Genomic DNA, 27,125 nt, shown 5'->3' with positions numbered 1-27,125 from the left:
CCCGGTGTCATATTCTGTTAGAGGAAATGCAGATGAACTGGAAGTCCCTTCCTTACTGATTGCCTGGATCCTGGGCACTGTGGGAGTCCCTGGCAACAGAACCTCTGCTTGCAACACCACCTTGGAGTAAGAACAGTAATGTTGGCTGTAACAGTTTTGGTTAAATAACACCAACAGTACAAGAACTAATGGTGATTTTTCAGTTTACATTACTGAGGAGAACTGATGACATTATAAGAAGAAACTGGGTAAGTCCTTGAAGACTTTAGCAGAATTCATAGCAATATTAAAAAAAAAATAAGGAAAGAAATTCAATAATTAAACTGATAGCAGGATAATAAAAACTTTCCTGTATACTAAACATTATATTTCCCCGAAGGAAGGTATGTTGTTGGCCAAAACCTGGGGTCTTTCTCAAGCAAAATTCCTTTGAGTTCAGTGGAAATTATGCTTCAGAAAGGAGTTTTAAATCTTGAATCTTAATATCTATTTAAGTATTATCTGGTTTTGCACGTGGAGAATAAACAACATATACCATCCTCAAAGTCAAATCATGTAATTTTTCCAGATAACTTATTAGCACAATCTCTCAGTAAATCTCTCAGGAGTGAAGAACCTGTCATGGAATAAAGAGTGTAGCATAAGAAATAAGGCTGTAAAACACAATAATGAAACACCTCTAAACCACTCTGCATTAGTGAGTTAAGGGATACCAGGAGCAGACTGAGATCAGTCTGAGGCAACAGCTTTCTTTCAATTCTGCAAGTAACATTTCCTGCAACAACTTGAAAGCAAGAACAGCAGCAAACATACCACAGGAGGGAAAAGTGGCAAATATAAGAACATGGACTGGGGAAGGGGAAAAGATACAAATCGGAGTTGCTCTTTAAGAAAGAACTGTGTTCATTACTTGCCTGGAAAGCCTTTTTCTGCTCTCTTTTTCCATCAGCCTGTTTGTGGGAAACAAACTAATACAACTCAGTAAAAATCTTGCTTCCACCAAACCTGTAGAACTCCCCAGAAGAAGCAGGTGTTGTGAGAGGAGACAGCTCAGATAGGGAACATATCATCACAGTTTTTCTTTAGGATGTTTTCATATTGGCATTTTCTTTGAGACACCTGGTGTTTACTAACTTTTTGTGTAGTTTCTCAATCCCCTGTTGATTTGTTTACACTAAAACAAAAAGCGACATTAATGGATTTTTGTGTTTGTTTTCGTCTGTGCTTGGCAACATAAACACATTGGACAATGACTGACCATGGACTCCCACAAAGAAATCTACATCGTGGAGTGCACCTATGAGGAGTTCACCATGCTGTGAGACAAAGAGAGCTTTCAGTTACATGCCAAAGCATATGGGAGGCTCTCTACCTAAGGCTGTTGTTCTTAAATGTCAGCAGCTGCACCAAAACCCAGCAAAGACCTGGTTTAGTAAACAGACTGCTTTTCCTGACCTTCCTCTCTGATATCCACACACCCAAACATTTCTGCCACGAGGCTCGCTGTCAATACACTGCAGTATTTCAGCTCTGCTTCATGACAAGCACTTTCCCTATAACTCCACTTTCTGTATGCCTCACACGTGGAAGATTAGACAAACAGAATTTCTGTTTTAAGCTACAAAAGGTGAATGTATAAAAAATATGAGCATCTTGACTTTGTTGTTCAGATGAGGTCCTACCAGCAAATGATGTCAGGGTGGATCCATAATAAAATCTCTGCAACAAGTCCTGCCCTTTGCCAGAAATGAGTTCCTATACTCAGATATGCATCTTGCATAAATTTGTGTAAATAAAGAGAGAAAGAAATGGGCTTTTAACATGATAAAACAAAGGTGGAATTATTAGACATGGGGAGATGATAAGATCTGGATTTAGGGATGTATCTAAATATTGGCATGGCTATCTGACACTCTTACTGGACTATGATGATTCATCCAGATCACAAATTCTGCAAAATAGAATTGTTGTCCTTGCATTGCTGCAGTTATAATTCTGGAAACACTCAGATCCAGTTCAAACTAAATCTGGTTGGGGTTTTTTCCCTATTATTTTTAAAGTGTAATCATACTCAGGTCCAACAGTCATCCTGAAACAGAGTGTTCAGTGATGAACTCTCCAAGCTCTTATCAGGTGTTTTGTGTGTTGCCTTTAAAATGCTGAGATTCCAAAGTGTTCAATACCTTTTCCTGGTATCAGCTGTTATAAATCATGTACATGTTTTCATCTGCCCATAGGTCCTAGAGAGTTCTCATCTGGAGCCTGTGGGTACTAATAACCAGCAAAAAGCCATTAGTATCCAAAGTGCTTTATTAGCTAGCAACACAGAGGGAGGGTGTGAGGTTAAACACCAATGACTGATTCACAACTTGGGAGTACTGTGGCCGTGAGCAAATATGGGAAGGGCCTGGTGCTGAACAAAAGCGAAGCCATGGCAAAGCTGGGACTGGAGCCCAGCTCTTCTTGCTGCCGTTACAGTCCTAACTTGGGGCCATTCAAACAGTTTCTGAAGGGTCATTTCCATCTTTTTGTTGTTTGTGACATAAAAAGCTCCCAGTCCTCTAAGTCCCATAGCTGCTTCTGTATAACTGAAGAGTCCTTCTTTTAGTCCTTCTTGCATACCCTTGCTGAGCTGGAGTCATGGATCCTGCTTGCAATGTTTCTACTGAAAATGGAACCAAAAAGGATAGATACAGAGATACAGATGGAGAGAAAAAAAATGGCTCTCAAATATAAAAGAACACTTGTTGACAGATTCTGTTCTCAGCAAGTCTTTGTGGAAGACCTCAAATTAAAAGTGAAATCACCGTGCAAGACATAGACAAAAGGCTCTGTGTTTTCATATAAGTCATCTCTTTTCTTTTTTTTTTCTGCTAGCTCAACCCTTTAAAAGAGACTTAAAGCAGGGGAAAGTTAAACTGAGGGTAAAACTTTGTATCAAAGGCAAACAGTTAATACAAAATGACAGTGAATTCGTTAAAAAATTTGCCATTGATAAAAAATGCAAATAATCTGTTAGGTGTCACTTTGACAAAACATGTTTTTCCTTCTCCATCTTATTTCATTTTATGCCATAGAGTTTGCACAGTCTGACAAATGAAAAGGTTGGTATGAACCATGACAGACTTCAACCATAAACCTAGGGCTCAGACACAAGTTAAATTTCTGCAGCTTGATATGCTGTCACTTACTGACTGAAATTGTGACAAATGCAGGCAGAGAAGGCTGTAACTCTACTTGCTGCAGGTGATGAAGGTGGATATCGGCATTTCCCACGGCTCAGCTGGTGCATGGAATCCTTCTTACAGCTCCCACATGCCTGTGTTACCTCTGACTCCCAAAGTGAAACCTTTTCTAATGCCTCCAGATAACAAATCATTTTGGCTGCTGTGACTAGGCAGCCTCGGACCAAAAGCAAGAAAAGCACTTTAAGTGTCCAGGGAACACAGAGAAGAGTGTCTTTGCATCCTTCTACAGACAAAGAGTCACCTCTGCTTACTTTGTTACTTTCTTTCTATCCACATTACTGCAAGTAACTCTACCAACATTGGTAAAAACTGCCCTTAACTGAAAGGATCATTTTATATGAATATTTCTCTGTGCGCTAGACAAACCCTCTGTACAATAGACAGTCTTGTCGAAATTAACATATTATTTATTTTGCACATTTGAAATCAGTTTTATTTACAACAAGCCTTAGAGTACAGCTCACACACAGTAGTTAAGCTCTGGCAGTACTGATGTCAGGTAGCTAACACATTTGCAGATTACGTTTCTAAGTCATAGAAAATGAAAGAAAAATGACTTTAAAATAACTGTTTTATCTTCAGGTATAGGGGTCACAGGACACATTTGCAGGTGTCTGTGAAGCCCATTTGAGGGCACTTCCCAGGGAGCCCCGGAGGCACATGGAGCAGGCGGTGGAGGGTCTGGCACACGCATGGCCCCACAGTTCAGTTACTCTCTGTGATGGGGCTCGGGACAGCTCTGCCCTGGTTAATGGCCCCACTCCTCTTCCCTTTCACCAACTCCCTCTTCTTCTTCTGGAAACACTGAATCACTCTGGCTCTTCAGGTGCTTAATCCCTGAAAATATAAAAGTCACAATTAAAGTTGTGGTTTTTGGTTTTTTTGTTGTTTTGTTTTGTTTTGTTTTGTCAAGGAAGAAAGAAAGAGAAAACCAAAATAATGGCAAGTTAAATGCCCATACTGACCCCCCTTTACACAAATTTCTTAGTTCAAATAATGCTATGGTGTATTTATAACAGAAATGTTCTCTTCCTTGAATATAGGTTCAAAACAGTATTTGCTTCTCTTTTTTCCTTTGAAACCTTTGATCAGATTAGTGTTGCCCACTTCAAACAAGTGAAAAGTTTTCAAGGCTCGGACTGTATGCATGGAAATTATTCTACCAGATTTCATCTGGAGCCTCTTTGTGAGACTGATCTGAGGAAGGTCATTGCTCGCATATGATGCCATGCATGATCCCAACTTCCCATGTGCATCAGAGGGGTTCTCCAGTGTGCCTTCCCACAGCCTGCCCACCACCTGCAGAGCTGTCCTGGTGCAAAGAGAGCATTGCACCTGACAGAGAGGACACTGCTGGCACCAAAGCCATGACAGGATTGGATCATTTCTTACACAGGGAATGTGTTTTTCTGACCTCCAAGTACCACGTGGGGCTGGGTGAAAGGGTTTGAGGAAAGTTATGAATTACCTACTGCTGACTGGTTTCAGCCAACAAGTGAAGTAAACTCTATGAAAATTAATCAAACTACAAAGTAATTTTCCATGTCTCATGTTCAGTACAAGCAAGCAGGTCTCAATGAATGGGCCAAATCCCATCTTCTCAGCTCTGCCTTGTGATAGAAAAATTCGAGCAGGAAAAGGAAGCAACATCAAGCTAAAACGATGACAGAGATGATAGACTGGAGATGAAGGGTTGTTAGTTTCAAAAGATTTAAAGAACAAATGCACAAGAATAACTTCTGAGCCCCTAGTTTTTGAAAAACAAAGTAGGAACGTAACTGTTAATCAAATACATGATTTCAACAAAACATAAGCCTGAATTAGTTTTTTTTGGTGTCATTACTGTTGTAACATAAAAAAAGTTTGGTTTCATTGAAGATCATACATTGTTCTTGTCACCATTTCTAATTGTCAGAAAAAAGGCTTCCCTTTTGTATCACTTCCTCTCTGTGACGAGGATAATTACATCCTAGCTGCTTTAGACAGCAACTGCTAGATAATCAAACACCCCACTGTGCACCCTATGAATTATAGCACTTGTAGGGGCAGTTTTCAAAACGGTGTGCACCCTTACGGGATACAGGGCAAGATCGAGATTACCTCTAATTATGGGTAAGAGGAATTGATGATGGTGTATGTCTGAGAGTCAGGGAGCCACTGCCATTTAACCTGAAGGTTCCTATGTTTCACTGTTTATGTCCACACCACTCCAAAGTATGGGATAGATTTTTTCCATTTCTATCACTTGAAAAAGACTTCAACATAAGTTATTCCAGTTCAACGAAGCTACAAGTAGCTGAATATGGTATCTTACAAGGGGTCATACAACAGCCAGCTCCACTTCTAACAGACTCTGGGTTCCTCTCACTTTTTTCTCCACACAAATGACAGTACATGGTTCCCTGGGAAACTGTTGTTCAGATGTAAAACAAGCAAATACATTAACACTCCCAAGCCAAAGTTCTTGTAAGTGTGCCCTGCAATAATCAAACCATTTCGAATTAAGCACTTTGGTGCTCAGCTACCACCGAGCTCTTAGCACCCTCTCTTTAGCAACACCCTTTAGTAAGGCAAACACTTTAAATATGATTTCACCTAACTATAGGTTAATGGACATTTGTTTCCAAATTATATTGTGTTTGCAAGGCAAATTTGTCTCCTGTTGTTTACTCTGCACTAACAGAGCCATTTCTTGCACAATTCACAGCACCCTTGTGTCACTACTCTTCAGTATTTCAGACAGGAATTGCTAGGATCCAGAGTGCATAATTTTCAAAGATGAGAAAGGGAAAGTTAGGGACAGAAAAGGCGGCATGTGATATACAGTTAGTATGATGAAGCTTCATGGAATGGTATTTTTTGTAGAAGTGAAGACTTTTGGTTATGTGGTTTAATTGCAATATTAAATACGGAAATTGTAGTAAATGGAGGGAAATTACACCAGTGAGCATTGCCCATTGACTTTCTCACAGCAAGTAGCTATCAATCTTATTTTATGATTTTTCCTAACCTCCATTCTGCATCCTGCCTTCAGCTCTGCCAGTTATTTAATGACAGTGTCACTTGGAAGTAAAGACTCACAGGGCTTCCTGCTCTGACCAATAAGTGCATGGCTCAATGTCTTTATATGTATGCCTCAAGATGTTCTGACAACATCAGGTTGTCAGAATGAACTGATCCTAAGTATGGCATTACGAAATAAGGTGCTCAACTACACAATGAAACAAGTTAGCGTGAATCAACAGGTAAAGAAATTCCTGTCAGTAACATATGAACATGCATGACAGAAAGTGCTGGTGGCTGTCCTGAAAAGACACATTTCATGCACAATGCATCAGACTTTTACAGTGCAAAAAATTGTTTGGGGAAATAAAAATACTTAGTTAAATTATAGCAATCATACTCTTGGATTAAAAGTGTATCTAGCCACATCACATTGCAGTCTGGTGGTCACTGATGAAGCACAATAATAAAGATGAGCATCAAATACAGATTTTAAGATTTTACTCGTAGCAAAAAAGCAAAACAAAGAAAATATTTGCTGGGGTATGTGGGGGATATTTAGAAGATATTGTTTGTATGTAAAAGCACATCCAAGTTAGAAATGTCAAGTTACTGGTTCCATGTAATTGCAAATAGAGAGGACTGCAAACGTTGATCCATGGAGTCACTTTGTCTCCTCGGTGTCCCTTATTCTAGGCAATGGGTAACTGAATTTGTGGGCACCCTCACTTTCCTGAAGTGCTGTGCCTGCGCTGTCCTCATGCTGCTTTGTTTCTCTCACTGGATGCCCTGCCCTGCTCTCCCTTGCTTGTGGATGGGGCTCACAGCGTCCCAGCCATCTCATGGGGCTATTCCCCACCTCCTCTGCACCTGGCCCAGTCACTGCTCCACAGTGTCACAGCCCGGCTGGGGCTCTGTTCTTCACCTGGGAAGTCTGACAGCAAAAAGCCCCTTCCAGACCAAACGCTGCCCCTTCTAACCACACCCTGGCAACCATTTCGTACACTCAGTGTGTTCAAACTCACCTTCATGCTACTTTAAAACAAAGCCTGTCTGAACATTTCTAAAGCCAACTGGAAAAGCATTGTTTTTCCTCAAAGGGCTTATATTTCAGAGCAGGTAATTTAATCCAATTAATGCTGATAAGTAAACCCATAATTCCAAGCCATGTTCAGCAGCCATGCACTAATATGATTTGAACTGGTAATTCTTTTTAGATGAAGTCACTGCCTCAAATCATATTTCTAGATTTCTAGATACTTACAAATTATGAGTGTAAATGGGACAACTTTCTGGCATTTTTGTAGTCACGTACTAACATCCATGCTGTTTCATCATCAGCTGTCTTTTTGCTTCTCTCCATCTAACCAAAGCACCAGATTAGAAGGCTAAGCAGTGTCACAGGATATGAAATAACCAAGTGTTCCTGAATTAAGTAAAAAGAACTAAAAAATACTCAAGTAATTAAAGCAGCTCTCCATCCTATTTAACACTTCTCCCTTCACCCCACTTCACTGCCCAAGGAAGAGTGTTGACATTTACTAAACTCAGGATTGAAGTCTGGTTGGCAGCTTGAATTCCCTGAAGTTTGAAGGGTATTTAGTTTTATGATTTGGAGCTGATCCTCTCTCTATCAAAAACACATTTCCAGATTTTCAGGAAGCAGAGAAAGGGAAAGCTGAGCCACATACAAAACAGGCTGATTTTCAGCATTTCAGGACTCGAATCACTTTGAAATTATCGTGCAAACAAACCTGGCCAAAGAGGATAACAGTCAAATAAAAATGTCTATTTTATGCCAATGCTAAATGGATTATGCTCTCATTCCTTCAGCAAAAATGAGAATATCAAAAGAAACATCATATATTCACACAACTAAACAAGAAAAAAGACAATGCTTTTTAGCAGTACATTTTGTTTTGCATTTATCAGTCAAATACATTTTGACTTCTCTGATATGTCTCATAATTTTTTCCCAACTGAAAAGAATTCTTGACTTAAAAAACCCCAACAAAACAAACAAACAAACCTCTAAAAAACTCACAAAAAAACCCAAACCAAACAAAACCAAAAAAAAAAAAGGATTGGGAAAAAAAAAACAGGAAAGAAAAAAAAAGAACAAAATCAAAACCCAAAGGAAACAAACAAACAAAACCAGAGTAAAACTCTAAAAGTAATGTCATAAAAATCAGCCTCCAGCACAGGTCTTTGGCTGAGTGCAGTGGAAGGCAGCTGTGAAGGTGACAGAGCCCAAAAGAGCTGATAGGTCTTCCAGGGCAGCCTCCTCCAGGCATAGGGATAGCCCATACTGATACAGGATAACAAATAGCTGTTTCAGATCATGGGCAACTTTGGAGCACCTAACAGCAGCCTGCCTGTACCAAGGAAAGTTACCTAGAAGAGAGATATGTCTGTTCATTAATTGGAAGAGAGTATATTCTGACTGGATATAAGGAAGAAATTATTTCAATAAGTGTACTTAAGCACTGGTGTGGTTTCCCAGTGAAAATGTGAGGTTTGTCTCCAAGGAGCTTTTCAGTACTGAACTAGACAAAGCCTTGAACAACCTGGTTAAATTTGGTGCTGATTGTGCTTTATGCTACAGGTTGAACTTTGGACTTTCCCAAGGTTTCTTGCAACCTAAATAACTATATGGTTTTATGAAATCAAAACTCTGTAAATTCATTTTACAGTTTATAATAGTGTCTTAACATTAACTGTGTGATTGAAGGCTACATTTTGACCCATCTGGAAGTGTAAAATGTCTCCTATCTCTGGAAAAGAGATGAAGTGTCTAATTGCACCTGTCAGAGTGTTTTCAGGAACAATGTTTCTCTTCACTCCTTAAAACCATGGGACAAGATTAAATCAGTATTTCTGTACTGATTTTGGAAAACATATAAACTCATAATTAGGTTATGTAGTCCATTTTGATCTATATATACATGTATAGGAGCAATACATTTTTCCCAAACACAAGGGATGAAAATAATGGCATTAAGGGGTTGCAGTGCTAGTGTATTTTCAAAATCAGTGAACACGGAGCACCTCTTGCATGTGACAGATACACCTGTGACACAAAATCTCACATGGAAGTCACACCCAAGTCATGACCCAGAGCATAGATATGTAACAGAAAACATGTAATTTCCTGAGATGGAGGCATAGGAGCTGGCTGTCCTCTGGAGTGAGTCCTGCTGCTGAAATGGCTCATCTTCCCTCTGGGATTTCAGGGGCAGATCAATGTCTCAGTCACTCGCTACCTGTGTGTGGTGCCTGAGGATGCCGACTACCACTGTAGTTAAAAAAATATGCTCATTGCCTGCAGATGTAACAGATTAAAGAAATATACTGTAGTAATAAAACCAAAGCCTATGCACTCTGCCTCTAAAGAAATCCCTTCTTGCTCAGCTAGGCATCTGCACAGTAGAAGCAACAGACTCTCAGCACTTCACAAGATGTTTTGCCAGATGCTTCCAGAAGCATCCAGTGTTCCATGCGAGGGAATATGCTCCCTTCTGCTGATCGTTGCCAGCAGGACAGCCCCAAGACTCTCCCTGAAATGGGTGCTGCAGTGCAGCTCAGACAGGCACAGCTCAGCCTCAGATTTGGGAGCACCACACTGTGAAAAGCATGAAATCCTTCCTGCTCTTGCCACCTGAGGACCATCAGAGCCCACAGGAAGAGCTGCCTGGCAGAAACCTCCTTTGACAGAAGATGAGGAGTTATTAAGCAGTTTTCCACTCTGTGACTTTCTTTAATTTAACGGAATACAGCATAATCAGCCTCCATTCTCAGCATTTTCTGTTTCATAAAAGTTTAGAAAAAGCAGGTTTAGTCATCTTCAAATGTTCATTGTCAGGTACATGCCGACTACACTGCCAAATTTACTTAAATGTAAGAAGTACATGTCTTGTCTTCCCTCTGCCCCATTTGGAGCAGGTAACAGAAACACAGTTGTCACCACTGGTCATGGAAAAACTCAAAACTTACCCCCTGCACACACACATCCTAGGCATTTTGACTTTCTTGATAAAAAAAATCAGTTGTTTGGCTGGAAAAAAATTAAATTCTACTATATAATTTTTGTTTTAAACAGCTGAAATACAGAAGGACATACATTCCATCCTAGAGCAGGACAGGAGACAAGTAAGAAAAATGCTGCAGTTTCCCAAAAACCTATTTTGAGCTTTCTCTTGTTTTCTCTTTGCATAAATGACCCGATATCTATCTCCTTCATCTGTACAATCAGTTCCTGAAACCTTTAATCCATTTTTACTTAATTAAGTCATTTAGATAAGCTCTCCTTGCGTACAAGTTATAATTCAGTGCTTAAGCTTTTGTTAGTAATGCTTAAAAACCATTAACCCTGTCCTCAACCCTACTTGCCTCCCCAGATGCTGTACAAGTCTTCTTCCTCCACTGTTCAGCTCACCAAAAATGATGCTCACTGCTTCCACCTTGTCACCTCTCCTCTCCCCCATCATCCACTTCCTTTGATCAAGTTACCCTTGGAGCCACTCTGAAAGCTTTCTGGCAAAAGTGTCTAGTGGTCTCTGTCTTCATCCTTTCCAATTTGTTGATGTCTTTGCCTCTAATACTTCTTTGCCCTCGTTCTTCTTCCACTGTTGTAATATTTTTCCCCTTGCCATTCTCTGAGAGTCATTCTTCCCTCTCTCCAGCCTCTGAGGACAGATGGCAGAGGCTGCAGGTTTTTTTCTACTCTTAAAAGTACTCCCAGTTTTCAACCATGTATTTCTCAAATACAAAAATACTAAACACCTGCATAAAGATTCTGACAGATAGAGTTTGTTACTTCTGTCCAAATTAAAACTCTAGACTACATTTTTGATGCAAACTTGTGGAAGTCTAAGATGTTATCTCAAAGTGGTCAAAATCAAGCTCTCAATTTTCAGTCCTGTCCAAAATGTTCATTTACTATCAACAACACCATCATTTTTTCATGAGATTAAGGCTTACAAATTTCTGATTTCCAATCTTCTCTAGGCCCCCATATCCAACTGTCATCTAAGTCTTGTGCATTTTTCTTTCTTAACATGTCCAACATGGTCTTTACCATTTATCCAGTCATTGAAACTCTCCTTATCCTGGGGTCTTCACTACTACCACATCTCCTTCTCTAAGCTTTATAAACATACCTTTGCTCCAAACACTCCTTTCCCCCTGGAGTTCCCTCCGTTGATTTATTCCAAGATATTTCAGACTAACAGTGGCAATTTATGCTTTCAAGGAAAATTAGGTTTCTTCACATATTATGAGCATCATCCACACTCAAATCAGGAAATTATACAGTTTGGCTGCTCAAATTGCTAGACTTTTAAATTAGTATTTTCTTTCTTTCTCCTGCAGTTCTGAAGAAGTACAACTACCAGCCTCCACGACCACTTCCAAATCCTCCTTAAATTCCTCAGTTGTGAAATTTCAGAAACAACCTAAGAACATTTTTGTTGCCAGAATGCTAAGACAGACTGCTGCATTCCTCCCTAACACTCTCTATTCGTTCCTGGGTTTGATTGCTGTACCCTAGCTGGGATTTCCCTGGTGCAACAATCAGCTCCTGTTAAATGTTTGAATAAGGCTTATGTGGCACAGACCTAACCCCTGATGTGGGTTCCTGGATGCTTCATTAACATCAATATGATATAAAAAGAATTGTGGCATACACTGATCAGTGGAGGATTACTGAGTATGAACTGAGCTGGACGATGGCTGATGTTTGTAAACAGAAGATGCATTTTACATACCTTTCCTTGTGTTTCTTCATTCCCGCCTAGAAGAATGGCTTCAGTCTGACAACCTGGCAGTTATTATTTCATCTGCTCATGCTCGAGTTCAATAATCACACCACATGACCTGTGGCAGGAGGCTAGTCCTGCTTCCAAGCAGACCTGGCAACAAGAGCAGCATCTCAGCCTCTCTAAAGGGAGCAGCCCTGGTGTGTCTCAAGACAGCCCTCTCTTGGGTGGTCTCTGAGCTACCAGCAGTTCAAAGCACCAAAGTTTTCTGTGACATGACAGGAATAAAACACACAGATCCAGACCTTGATAATTTCTATATATGTGAGTGAGTGAACAGAAAAAACATGAGGGAGAGAAGACCAAATAAAAGTAAATAGATGTGGAAAATTTTGCTTTACAGATGTTGGCAACTGTGAAAAGTCTGCTTGACATGGCCTTTGGAAGTTTTCCAAAATTTGGGTTGTTCTTTGCTGAGAAAAATTGAAAAATGCTGCACTGTGGAACTGTCTCAAAGGACTCTGAATGGTAATCATGTCTATCAGCTTTTGTTAACCAAACTATTATGGAGGAGTAAAACTAATCACTTGAAGTTTGATAACCAACGTTCAGGAGTCACCCTTTCTCCTGCGGGCAACAGGTCTGAACATAATCAGGTCATTTTTTATCAAACAGGGCTTGATCCCGCTCCTCCAGAAGTTAATGAGATTTTCTCTTACTGTTTTTAAAGGAAGAAAAGTTAGCTTTTGCAACTGATTATAAGTTCCAGTTATAAAGAAAAAAACGCAGTTACTGCTTTCTTACAATGAATGTATGTAAAATACTATGAATTACGGTTGTATGTGGCTTTAAAGTTTGAAATATGAGATAAACAAAGTGACACAGACAATAGGTGTGCTAGATATTCTCAAACTCCTGCTTAGATTATCCAAGAAAAAGCAAAGTCAGGCTGTCACTGTCATTTACAGCTAATAGAGTCTTCAAAGGCCAGCGGACATGGTGGATCTCCAATGTTTAGAATAAAAAGAATGTAGAGCACCAGTGTGGCAGTTTAAGCTATGCTGACATTTTAGCAATCTATAAATCAGAAAAAAAACCTGTGTGTGTTACATTATTTTATACCTAAGCTCAGGCTGAGAGGGAGAACAAAATTCTCCTGTGTGTTATGATTATGAGACCAAGATATGATTCAGCCTTACAATTTCGTCTACATTTTTTCTCTCTGATGTGCATGACTAAATTAAAACAAATGATCTGAAGCACTGGCAAATATGATAGGTTTATGTAGGTCACATACCTGATCTGAGCAGATCAGATCATCAGCACATTCAGCAGGTCACCATGGCCCCATAGATGTTTGTGAATGTTCATTTGGAAACCCAGCAACAAGGACTGACTAATTTTCTAAATGTCTGCTGGTTGCTACTAACTCTTCTCTTAGCTCCAGTCATACAAGACTCAGTTGTCATGGTGAGCCTTTTAAATGACAAATGTTGAGGCTCATGCTACTTTCTCTCAGTCAAAAGACTCACTGTTAAACTATCACAATGAAGACTGTATGAGAGCAGCAAAACTCATGTTGTACATGTCTGGCTACTTTCCATTTTGTTCTCTCAGACAGCACTTTCCACTCCATTTTTCCCTCTTGGAAGTGGCTTGAAGCAGCACTGGCTCCATAAGAGTAGCGTGAAGGAGCTTCTTGAGCACAGAAAGGCTTTTGTTGGTCCTCCACAGGCTGGCCAGAACATGCACCAGAGAGAGGGGTCAGCTTTGCTGTTGCTGAAGGGACTGCATCTCCCACTTACAGTAGCCAAAAGAGTAAACAGAGAGGCTTTTGTCGCCCCAGGCAACTTCTGCTAGTATGTAAACATCTTGTTCTGCTTCCTTCCTTCCTTCCCATGCTAGCCCTCAGACTGCAGAAATCAGCCAGTCTTCAGAGTTCAAATGAAGAGCAGAAGCTCCTGCAGTCAGGCAGGCAAGCGGGTGTTTCAGCCTATATCAATCTCAGCCCAACATTAATTACCCTTTGGAAAGCCAGAAAATATTTCTTAGCTGATTCTGTGGAGGATGGCTCTTTGTCAACTACCTCAACAACTTGATCAGAAAAACGTGCAGAGATGATTTCCACATGGGTAATGAATCTGGACAGTACTGCAAGGCTCCACTCCTGCATGGCTCTGGTCTGACTGGCAGCTGGAGGCTGAATCAGGAGTGGTTTACAGTTTTTTAGCTGATATGTTTTCATCCCAATTTTTCATAGCTCAGAGATAGGCTTAGAGCTGTTGATAAGTGTGCTTGAACTCAACCAGCACGGGCAGACCTTCAAAGGTGCTGTGCTTTGGCAGGTCCTGGGAAGCTTGTTAGATGGTCAGAATCTCCTCTGAGAAGGCAGCTGTCTGGAAGGCAAATTTTACTGGGCAATTTGTTTATTTGCTGGAATTGCTAAGCCCTCACTTTTAACAACAGCACCACTTTCAGTCAGGCAGCTGTGTGCCTAAGAGTAGGTCAAAATCACAAGACTGGCAGAATTGTTCCCTTATGTCAAAGGATTACTGTAATTCCATCAATAAAAGGCCACATTTTCAAACCTGAATCATAATAAGAGAAGCCAAAAGCTGTGTTACTGTCACAAAGTATGCGTTAGAACTCACTGGCCTTAAAAGTTTATGAGTAGCATTTTTTAAGTGTAGCTTCTTTAAGTTAAATCATCTTACATTTTCCTAGGCCACTTCTGTCATGATTCTCCACATGCTTCTACAGGATAGTTTATGTATCCAGTTGGAGACACTTTGTAGGCTGACTGTCTTAAAATAAGCCAGGAGGTTAAAAGAGGGAAAAGGTTTTACAGCTAAAAAATCACATCAGCAAAGACTTAGGAAAGCTGATGCCATATGAAATGATCCTCAATATTTAGCTACAGCAGGTAAGTTTGTTTAGAGGTAGGGAAAAGACAAATTTTAGTTATACAGACTGCTATGTACTAAATAAAACCACGTTATTTTTCTACCTGCTGTAAGTAAATATGGGAAAAGTTAAGAATAATTAGAAAAATCTGAACTTTCATGAGAAATCTTAACTTCTGCATTCTAAAATATATGCCATCATTCAACCTAAAATATGGATGAAGTGTAGAATTATGTTGAAGGCTGTGCTTTATGCCAGAGATTCAATTATATAAAAATAGTGGTCCTTTCCAAGCCTTGAAATCAGGGTGTGTTTCCTCTTGTTTCTAGGAACAAATGCTTTGTTCACAGCTACTATTCCTTTTGCAGAGGATTAAAAAAAAGAGTTCTGCTCCCAATATGTCAATATATTAAATGGTAATTTATGTGTGAGAGAGGGAATTGAGTGTCATAGCTGTTTCATTTTCTCTAATCTGTTCCTGACAATAGTGGCAACCAAGAACATTTTAGCTTTTTTTTTTTTTTTTTTTTTTTTTTTTAATTTATTTGTACTTCCCCATTTTTTAATGGGAAATCTCTGACCTGGTCTCCTGGCCATTTCTCTTACTACAGCACATTTATTCAAGACTTCATCTTTTTTGATACAAATCAGAAACGTATTCTTGTCCCAAACTCCGGTTGAGGCTGTGCAAACCAGTCTTCAAAGCAAATGTCTAAGCATTTTTAAGGGACTTGATTTCAGCAATTAATTCTTGGGGAAAATGCTTTATTAGAGAACCTGAACTGAAGGAGACTGAGCTTTTTGGATCTTAGCACCTAGACTGGGATGTGAGGTACTTATGGTTGCACTTGACAGAATAGTAGCACGACTTTTTCTTTGCGCCATATGTTTTATCTTCAAATGAAATGCCTTCCATTCAAATGGCAATTTTCATTAGGGTTAAAAAATACATTGCCTGGCAGAGCTCTGCCTATGGTAGGGGGAGATGAACCTGCTCAAAAACCTGCAATGAAGGCAGTGTGTGGTGCTGGCAGTGCCTCAGATGCTGAGAAGGGCTGCGACAGCTGGCCCAGAGTGAAGCAGGCCCACTGCACACTGCTGTTCTGGCAGCACACCCGCCAGAAGAGAAGGGAAAAACGAAAATGCTGCTTACCTGCAAAATTCTGAGCAGTAGGAACAAAACATAACATTTTTACTTGTGATTTACTTACAGTGATTTTCTCCCAAATCAAAAGAAATATATGATATAAGCTCCAATTAGTAAAGCAGGGAATGAAACCTTATACAGCAAAATAACCTCTCAATGTATGGCAGAACCATTGATAACAATAATACCTGCCTTTTTACTCTCCAGCCCAGCCTCTCCATAACTCTTTTTTTTCCTGAGAAAATAATTGTGTAGGTTCCATTTAAAAAAAACAATGACAAAACCAAATGTACATAACTAAAGGAAAATAGATCCATTCCCTCTGTGAAAAATGTGAAACACCCTAACTTTGTGTTTGGTTGGGTCTCTGGATGGCAAGAAATGGGTTTTTTAATGCCAGGGACATTTATAGATGTAGACTTCAATTGTGTTAATTGGACTCTGTACTGTTTGTACTGCTCAGCAAGCTTTTGCACTGCAATACCACTGCAGGTTGTGCCCCTTCGGGCAGGTAAAGTTTGCTTAGAAAGTTTCTCTGCAAAACTTAGCTAACTTGTGTAGGAAGTAATGTTTTTATGTCCTAAATATGTATGAAATTCTGGTAACTATAAAAGGTAAGCTTAAAAGTAATATATAAAGAATAGGGGCAATATTAAATACCACAGCAGTTTTGAGGAGATATGAGACAGTTAAGATCCTGTCCAGATTGGAGAGCTGTCACTGGATTATCACTCAAGGACCAACAGTTACATTTAGATCCAGTCACAGGTCAGATGTAGACAGAGTCTGGGATCAAATTTCACCAAGATTTTAATTATGGCCCCTTAGAATACGTTATTGGAAATGCTCATCTTTACTTACATGGGGCCAGTGCCACCACAATCTCATCAGTTTTGGCCACGCTGCCTGGAAAAGGTTTTTGCTCAATACAGAATTATTTTATAAGCATTGGAGAGGTTTCTTTTTGATTTTAAGTACAAAAATATGTGATTCTTCTCCTTGCTGTAATAATGACAAATACTGTAAAAATGTAACAAGGGCAAAGCTATCCTTGTTTTACCTCTGCTTCCCAGGTCTTTTTTTCCCTTGTTTTCTGCTAAATGCTGTGACAACATAAGAACTGTCCCCATGGGATGTTCAAGGGCAGCCTAGGCTTGTAGCTAAGCATAGATGTCTACCCACCTTTAAGTGTTTTAATGTCAAATGTACTTGCCAGTGATTCCTTATCTGGTCAGCAGAGAGACTTTCAGGGCCTGATTTTTCATTAGGTGATCTATAACAAACCCAGAGTAACTCCATGCTTGACTTGGTTTAAGCAGGATGCATTCATGCCAGAGCACTTATAAAAATGACAGTAGCAGACTTTGATACCTGAATATTTGCACTTCCTTGGAGCTATACAATTTTTGTTTATTCACAATTAGAAAAAACCCCTGAAATTTCACAATTCTCTTTATGAAAAAAATAAAAGGAAAAAACCCCACGGAAACAATTAATATTAGCAATACCAAACCATGCAGTTTTGCTTAGTTTGTTAAACGTAAATATCTAGACATGCTATAGGAAAATGAATTTGATTTTTTTTACACATTCGAAGCACAATTGAAATTAAGCTTTTTTCATTCAAAACCTTACTGAAAAAAATGCTTTACAAAACATTTTCATCTCCCCATGAGCCATTTCCAAGAAGCTGTGTTTCAGTTTTCTTTAGGCATTCTTATCTGACTTCAGCATTAGTTGACAGCACTATCCAGCTGCTTGCTTTTTCCTGGACAACTGCACTGTGGCTCTACTTTTTTATATTTTGGCTGAAATGGGGATTTTTTGTGGTCAAGAACCCTAAACAGTTGAGAAAAACTTACTGCCACATCCTTAGGGGAGAGAATACTTGATAGAGAAGGGGCCGCTCTAATACTGAGAAGCAGAAGCCTGAGTATGTGATGGGGTGAATGAAGTCCTGTGTGTAATGACTTAGAAGCTTTTGCTTTTTCATAGCTTCTTATATTTCATCTCCAGGCCTGGCATGGCATCCCCAGCATTCTTTTCAGTTTATATTCTGGATCCATATTTTCTATTTTTGTTATTCTTTTTGTGGCTATTATTTCTTTCTGTGGTCTGGGGCAGATACAGAGCAAAATTTGTTAATGGCTGGTTTCTTGCTGAATACACTGTGCAGCCTGATATTTTTAGAGTGAGGATGAAAAGCTTTGCAGCAAGTTTTCAAAAAGAAGACAGGAGCAAAATCTTCGCTGGTCACCCAGCATTCCAAGGCATTGTTTCTCTGCTATATTTCCATGTGCTGTGTGGCTCTCACTTTTAATTAATCCAATCTGTTTTGGTTTTGTCAGAAGTCTATAAGCTTCTCTATTAATTTGCTGATGAATCCCCTACTGAGTTTTAATTATAATCTTCATTGTGATCCTTCTTATGATGACAAAGACAGGATTTTTGCATCAGCATAACCTGACATCAGTAATATTGTAAACGTAAAGAAAGAGCTCTTCTTTTATTTCAAGTATTTTATAAACAGCTTCAAAATTACAAAAACATTGTGATGATTAAACAAGCGATTTATAGGTTGGTGTTTACATTAAATTATCCCCATTGCAGTTGCTTCATGGATGGCATATGAATAGCAGTCAAGTACTATTTTCTTCATGTTACAGGTACTGTAGCTGTAGTCCTTACATCCATGCAGGAATCTGTCAGAAAGAATGAGCCTCTTTAGTTTTCACCACCTCAGTGCCTGTGAGCTGCTGAGATCATCTCAAGCAGCTGGGATCCATTTCAGAACACTGAAGGTGGAAATGTCTTTAATCCTTCCCCTCTCCCTCTGCAGCAGGCATTTCATGCTAACCAAAGCAGAGTTTATGGTATGAGCTATGAATCAAGCCAGCTTAACTCCCCAGGAGTATTTCTGGAAGATCAGATGCAGTCTCCCTTCTGTTTTCCCTTGGTGCTGGAGAGGTTTTTGTCATTTTAAGAGCTAACTTATTAGAGGCCTACAGCCTACTCTAGTCTTAATTCTTGCTTCTGAGATATTTTCCTAAGACACAGTATCACCCAGACAAACTGACATGTAGAGAGCCCTCTTCCAGAAGCAGGGAATGTCCTTCCATAAAATATGTCACCCACTGGACTAAAGGGTGGAATTCAGATATAGGCAACTGTGGGATGATGTTTTTATTGTGTTGTCATATACTGTTTTGTGAAAGGTTTACAAGTAAAACTGCTATTGAGTCACAGAATTGCTGTGAGTGGAAGGTACTGCTAGGGATTGTCTAGTCAACACAGGGTGGGCTGGAGCAGGTTGCCTAGGACTGTATTCAGTCAGATTTTGAGTATCTCCAACGGTGGAGATTCCATAAGTTTTCTAGGCAACTTTTTCCACTGTTTTACCACTGTCACGATAAAAAGTCACATAAAAAAAAATAAAAGTGCCTATCATTACTGTTTCATAAAATATGACTGTATTTATATATAAAATTGCATCTCTGGCAGATAGATTTCCTAATTTTCTATACTGTTTCCAGTGTTCAACATAGGATTTTCCAAAGAATCCATACTCCCAGCTACCAAATGCATGCTGGCCCCTGAGAACCCAAGTCTTGTAGGCTACAGCTAAAAACACACTAAAGAGCTCTGTACATTGATCTCCTCTGGCTACCCTGAGCAACCATTAGCCCAGGTCCCCAGATTTGTCTGTGCCAATTAGCTCTCACCCACAAAGCTCCCAGTCTGGTGTAGGAACCAGCTAGTGATCATTTTCACTGGGTGCTTTGGATGACTCCCATGACTCAAAAAGGGTTTGAGGTGTGGATGTGGGCTGTATGGAGCCAGCTGGCCTCAAGAGAGAAGAAAACTCTTGGGCAAGTGCAGCTGTGAGATCTTACACTGACGAGCACTTCACAACTCAAGTGCTTACCTTGTTATTCTAAAAAATAAACTCTTAGGACAAGAAAAGCATGTCTAGTTCCTTTCTGTCATATAATAGGTTTGTAGGTTTTAGATATGCTCAGAAGCCTTGATTTTAACCTTTTGTCCAATTACAGCTCTTCAGACTGAGTAACCAATATACCCTGCATGATCTCATCATTTTGACCTATTCTGAGACTATGCAAATATTTTCATTTGCTGGAATCTTCTCAGATACACCAGCCTGCTCTGAAGGAGCAGGGTCAGCACATCTCCCAGTAGGTTTGTGCAGCTGCTCGTGGGGGCTGAGATTTGATGTCATAGCTGGAGAATAAACACCATGAGGTCCTGCAGTACACAGCAACTTTCAGAGACTTAGGTGGGGTCCTCAGCAACCTGAAACTGAGATGGAAGACCAGCCTGGACAACCAGGTGGCTTTGTCCACCAGCCAGGCAGGGTGCTGGTGGCACCAGGGTCATGGGGAGCTTGGCCCCATGGAGCTGGGCTGCCTCGTCAGCAAACCAGCAGCAAACAGCAGCAAAGCAGGAGCAAATGGGCAGGTGCTGTTTGCTCACTCGCTGGGGAACCTGTTGGAGAGCCCACCCAAATGCAGGCTGATGCCTTTAACCCTTAAGAGAGGGTTGGTGATCTGTTAAATCCCAATGCAGCTGTCAGCAGGAAGGGGAGGAAGCAAATATCCTGGTTAGTCCTAACCAGGGAATGAACTGTGATCGAACACACACCCTGGTCAGCGAGCAAGTGGGAAGGGGGATGGGAAAGCAGTGTCTCTTTTCCACACAACATCGGATCAGAAACACCTTGTTGGTGGAGAACAATTCTCCAAACTGTCCAATCACAGAGACTTCAACTGGAGATAGAGATAGAGAACAGCATCGTTTTGCTGCAAGGAACAATTTCCACAGAGGAAGGGTACAAATCCCTTGAGTCAAGGGAGACAAACCACAATGCAGCAATTTATGGTGTTTTGCACAGTCATATAGATAGATTTTCACACCCTTAAAACAAATGTGAAACAATTTAGTACGCAATGCTTATGCACAACCAGAGTGCTTCTCTGGTACACAAATTCAGTAAAATCGAAGTCCTAGCTTAGACAGTGTCTCTGATTTTTGGGAGAGGAGAAAAGAAAAGAGAACAGTGAAAGGTTTAGTTTGACATCTTTAGTAATATTTTAAATTTGAAATATTTTAATTTTAAAATATTCAGCTAACGGACAAAGGAAACCCCACCAAATTCTTATGTTTAACTATTTTGATTGCTTGTAAATTAGAAACCAATGTTAAGAAACCCATAATTCAATGTAAAATGCAGTCACCACAAACATTGCAAATAGATACAACTGATCTCACTTTGTAGTTGCTATGGGCAGCAAAACATTATGGCAAAATCTTTTGTGGCTCTTTATTGTGTGAGTGACTTGAGCTTGTAAGAAACCTACCTCTTCTGGTTTGCCTAAGGCATCAAAATACCCCAGAGCCAGCATCCAGTACAACCAGAATGTAATTACACCACAGAAACACACTATCTGGCACTCAGAACTGTCAGAGCCTGAAAACAATTATTGCTCTCAATTTTTCTGGAAAGCACAGCCAGAATATCAGTTTACTCAATTTCATTGTGGAAAATATAGACAAAGTATAAAAACAGTAGACTCTTCTCTAAAGGTTTAGACACATTCAGATCACAGTTACAGATTCTTGAAAAATGAGTTTTAACACTTCTTACTTTCCATCTCGCTAAAAGTTAGTTGGAAGGAAAGTCAGGCTCTAACCACTCACGGGATTTGGGGAACACCGCTGGTATATTTTGCGTCGAAATTACTCAGATTTAATGTAATTCCACTTATAACCGTTCTTGCCATCCAAGAGTGGAGCTGCACCGAGGAGTCACCAGGGGGAGCCTGCATGCCAAAAATGCCACTGACTTATTTTTAACAGCACCGTTTTCTTGTGGATTGCAAGGAGATCGAAAGCTGAATTTACACAATATCTCCTCATTGCTGAAAGAAAAAGAAGAGCCTGGTGCCTCCCTTTGCCCTTTGGAGGGAATGGCTGGCCCGTGGGTACTCATGCTGGGATGGATACCTGCAGCCACGTGCCCCACCGCCCAGCGCCACAGTCCCTCTGCAGCGTGTTCCTCTCCCGCCAGCTTTCCCTGCTCTCGCTTGAACTGGCCTCTTCTTCCTTGAGACTAACGTCTCGAACTGCACACAGTCCCAGCTAGGCTGGCTACATGCCTTCGGGTTTCCTATACATTACCAGCTGCTCTCCAGGGACAGGAGCAACCCTGGTGTGTCCTGTGTCCCTGTCACCTGGAGAGATGCCGTGGCAGGGAATAGCCCTGCACCGTTTCCAGGGTTTACCAGGCATGTATATGTACTTCTTGCTGTGTGCCAACATACACAGTAATGGTGTACCCTGAGCTGGAAGAATCACAGCAAGCATTTTAGGTGTGTGTTTTCCTTCTGAGCAGTCACTAAATCCCTCAATTTCTTTAATTGTATTGCTAAAAATACTTTGTGGATTTCTCAGAGCCTGCTGATCATCTCTTCTGGCTATAAAAGACCCATGAAATAACACTGGTTCACAGGCTGGGGGAGCACTGAAAAAACTGAAGTATCCTCTCTCTGTTTCAAGGAAAATTAGCAGCTACACCAGATGAGAGCTTTTAAACAACATTCTCCTGGCCTGTACAGCTCACAGGAAAATTAATCCCTTTTCAGATCCATATGCTAGCTGCAGTATTTCCTGTGTTTTTCTGGTCACAGTCACACACATAATTCATGAGAGTGTTCAGTCCTAGCTGCGAGTCTGAAAGGATGTGGTTGAAATCTTCAGTCTGCTCATGTTCTTGTCTCCATGCCAGAGCTCTGGTGGATGGTTTTGGGAACTCTGTGTTCTTGCTAAACTGGGCAATGTCGCATCCCAAGGGGTGAAGAAAGGGAGAAATTATGGAGGGGAGCAGAACCACATGGCTTTCTGTAGAAAATTTTTGTTTTTCAATAAATTCAGACTAATAGGCCTCCACTTCAAAAGGAAAAATAATCAAATACTTAAAAAAACCAGACAACATCCCCACCACAAGAAACCCAACACAGATGGTCTGTAAGAATCAGGAGCATGGTTTCTTATGGTTTCTCTTAGCCTAACCCCAGAAGTAAGAACTATGTTGTTCAGAGACAGAGACATCACAAAGCTAAGCTACTACTTGGACATTGACTTGGGTCAGAGTGATACCTGATGGTAGGAAGCAAAATAGCGGACAGTGACCTACTGTACCTGGAAGAGCAGCTTGTGGCCAGGAGCCACTCTCATGGAAATCATTGCATTTTTCAAACCTCACAGCCCTTATCCCAGGAGGAGTGAGTGCAAGTGGTAGAAGCTCTGCTGACAGGCTGTGAGCCTGTGCCTACTGACACATGCTCACAAGGACCAGCACAGCTGATGGAAACTTAGATGGAAGGTCGTGGGATGATTTTGCTGTGTCAGGCTAATGCCACTGCTCAATGCACGGTGGGGCCATTCATGTTACACAAATTCACTATTAACCTTGAGCTTTTCTGTACCTTGTCATTCTGTCTTTCGACAGCGTTGCCTTTAGGGGGTGGGGGATTTTTACAAGTGAAATCTGAACTACATGGAGAGGAGACATTAATAGATAAAGAGGAACTGTAGAAATATGCAGTTAGATACAAGTGTAGGGAAGGACTTTCTTTTAAGGGTAAATTAAATGAGACAGCAGCCCACATACTATGGAGGCTTTTTAGAAATATACTACTTGGAGAGGTACCTCTGTATTTATACACTGCATCTATCTCTATCTCCAGAAGACCCCAATATAAATTGAGCAAGCTCCCCCACTGTTTCCCCATCCGCAGACCCCCTGGCAATGCCGTAGGAGGAGTGTGCTCTCCCCAGAGAGCCTGATTTGTGGCACAGAGCCAAGGAGGAGTGAGGACCTGACAAATGCACTTGCCCCCACCGAATGCGTGATCCTGTATCTCCTGTCCAGGAGCCCAGGAGATGTCAAACTCTGAACAGGAGCAGCACCATGTAATCTAGGTCTTCATTTTGCCATCATGCTTGGGATCAAATTCCAGATTTATAATGCTTTAGATGAAACAAAGGGGCAATTATTATTTATTACAATAGGACTCACTGGAGTCAGTGGCTGCCATGTGGCTTGGTTGTTAATGTCCAGTGTAGAACATACAGTTAAAGCCAAGAAATAAAATTTAATGCCTTCTCAAATGACTGGCTTCATAAGGACCTTACATCTTCTTCTACAAAAATATTCTCTTTTCTTCAAAAGCTGTTTCAACTGGGAACACAACACTGCCAAAATCTTTTTAATTTCTACTTTACATTTTAAAATATGTACTATGTCTCCCACATTCTCTTTCTATAATATTTTATGTTGTTATCTCTTAAAAGGTTGCCTTTTTAATGTTGTCTGTTATGTTACTTCTTAGAAACAGTATGATGTTTACACTGCTCTACATTTAATACAACAATGTTTAATAACACAATTTTCAAGTCATAAGTGCTGTTTCACAGATATTTCTAAGATTAACTTGTATCGTAAAAATAAACCTGTACCCTTCAGAGGGGGCCAGTTCAACATTCTTTGCACAAAGATTAGAAGGAACTATCAGATATGTGGACTTCACAGTGAGCCAAACGAAGTCAGTGGAAATACTCCCCCAGACTTTGGTCTGTGTTGGACCACACGTGGTAATTCAGGGACTGACATTAGTGCTTGGCACAACCTTTTCTTTTTCACTCTAGGTAATAGTGGCAGATGACAAGTTATAACACAAACATCCCAGCTTTGCTGTAGAACAGATGTCAAGCTTAGTCTCTACTGAACACCTCGGTCTCTCTATAGGTACTGCAGTATTTATTGGAGCCAAGGCCAGCGCCGTTTTGAAGCAGGAGCCGCCAGCTGTGTGAAGAGAAATGTATTCAAAGTTGCCAACAGTAAGAAATTAAATACAGACTACGGCAGTGTCTGCCAATGTTTTGGGCAGTAGCATAATGGTGGCAGCCAACTGAACTTGAGATGGCAGCAATCTAATGCATCCCCATCACCAACTCAGTGATTCACTAATTAATTTAGGGCTTTTTTTTTTTTATTGCATCTACAGTCATCATCCTACTGTACAATCTGAGGAAGTAGAGAGGAGGGTAGAGTGGATAGGAAAGAGACCAGGCACTGGAAGGTAGCATCTTTGAAAAGATAGCCAGGGAATTTGTTCAAGGCCATCCTGCTTCAAGTGGTGTGGTTGCAGCGAGATGCATCTGACAAGGATGGGGGTAAGAACAGTATATAAATGAAGAGAACAACTAGTTTTGAAACCAAAGCTGCACCTTTCTTTTTTTGACTTGATTAGGAAAAAAGGAAAAGACACAATGATACAGGACTGTAGCATAAATCTTCTATTCCCACTGCTACAGAAGGTCCAGGTAGTCATGGATCTTCCACCCAGGAAACTAAATGCATTGATGGCACTTTGTCACACTACAACATATAAACAAACAAGAGTAGCATACACAAATAGTGTGTCAGAGCTTAGCCTTCTGTCACCCAAGAAATAACATATCGAGATAGATCTTCCCCCTAAAAGAAATGTATTGAAGAATGGGTGCCACCAGGCTAAAAAACAGATGTTCCAGGAACATGGCAGCTCTGCTAAGGGGTTGGAGGAAGACTTTGTCCCAGCCATGTGGATTGCTTCAGCTACCAGACAGTGCCTGCTTTTGTGGAGTAGCCCCAGCCACCTGCCCAGTTATCACAGACCTTTAGCCTACTGGAAAAGGAAGGAGGTTTAAACTACACATTCAGGATTGAAAGGAGAGTTGAAAACCATCTCCTGTTCTGGCCTCATGGCTCATGTGTAGAACATGGTCTTTGAAAAAGGATCGTCATTGGAGAGATTGGGAAAATATAATACTCTGAGACAAAGTGACTGACCCACACAAGAAAAGTTTGACTGAGCACCAGCTTGGCCTTGATGTTCAGAAAACTGTGTAAGACGTCTTATATTGTGGCTAACATTAATTTCCTAAAAATAAAGCCTATGTATGAAGCAGAAACAAAAAAAAAGACATAGTATTTTTCTTCCTAGTATAATATCATGCTTCATGTTCTTACACTGATGTCTTTAGTTAACACCAGAAGCTCTTCTGGTGTTTGCCATGTAAGAAGGTAGCCCATAAAATGATACAAGTTTCTGTAGTCACCGCTAAAGACTTAAACACTTCATTCCTCTGCCACTTGAAGTAAATCTAGCCCGAGATTTTTGTTCCACAATGATTCTCATGGGCTCCAAACTCAGTGCTTACTATACTAACAATAATCCTTCATGTCTCCAGACTCTACCCATGTTCGTTGTTAATCTTCAGTCACAAAGTAATAAGATGCATCACACAACATCAAGCTGGCCTAAGGGGTTACAAATTTGGATGAGGGCCACATACTGTACAAATTGCTTCTAAAAATGACATATTTCAGGAGGGACATCATGATTTTAATCATTTATTCTGCATGTTGTTTCCTTTGGAGAGAAGAACAAGCAGGCACTAAACAAGCCGAGCATCTGAAATTCATGGCAGAAGCTAGAAAGAACTCATTTAGTATCAACCATCATTGTAAATACTAGAATTATGCATGTATCAAATCCCTGGGTCTGAACACTTTGGGAACAGCCAGTGAGTTCTGGCTGCTTTAATGACTCAAACCAAAACGATGTCTTTGAATGTTCCTTAGATTTATAACAAATCAGATTTAATCCCATTTCAAATCTTGTAACTGGGGCCTAACTCAAGAAAAAGTCTTTGTTTCTATGCAAAGAAAAATACATTGAGGGGAATTTAAAACATGTATTTCCCAAAAGGCTGAGAGGGAAAACAGTCAAACATACATTTCACTTCTGTGGGGAAAGATTTTAATTATGATTTGATAGCTGTTCATCACAAAGGTGGCCCAGTGAACACAGACAGTGAAAAGAACTTTCTTTAAAGCCTCTTGAAATTAGTAGGACCTCGATCTGATCTAAACAGCCTCTTGCAGGGTGAACTAAGATGAGTGAAGGTTTCCTATTTCCCTGACCTCTAGCACATCCACACCAG

The 27,125-nt window shown here is 40.4% G+C and overlaps 1 protein-coding gene across 1 annotated transcript in view; it reads right to left on the bottom strand.

Moving 5' to 3' along the window:
* Window positions 1-3,634: 3,634 nt before the first annotated feature.
* The window catches only part of PPP1R1C (protein phosphatase 1 regulatory inhibitor subunit 1C), a 51,564-nt gene continuing 28,073 nt past the window's right edge, over window positions 3,635-27,125 (bottom strand). The window contains 1 exon segment of the mRNA XM_027731561.2: window positions 3,635-4,085. Within this exon segment, the coding sequence (XP_027587362.2) occupies window positions 3,997-4,085 (89 nt within the window). The 3' untranslated portion in view covers window positions 3,635-3,996.

Source organism: Pipra filicauda, unplaced genomic scaffold (genome assembly GCF_003945595.2).
Source record: "Pipra filicauda isolate LSUMZ 115617 unplaced genomic scaffold, ASM394559v2 scaffold5_size6683894_pilon, whole genome shotgun sequence".
Classification (NCBI taxonomy): Eukaryota; Metazoa; Chordata; class Aves; order Passeriformes; family Pipridae; genus Pipra; species Pipra filicauda.
This window is presented reverse-complemented; position numbering and strand designations above follow the sequence as displayed.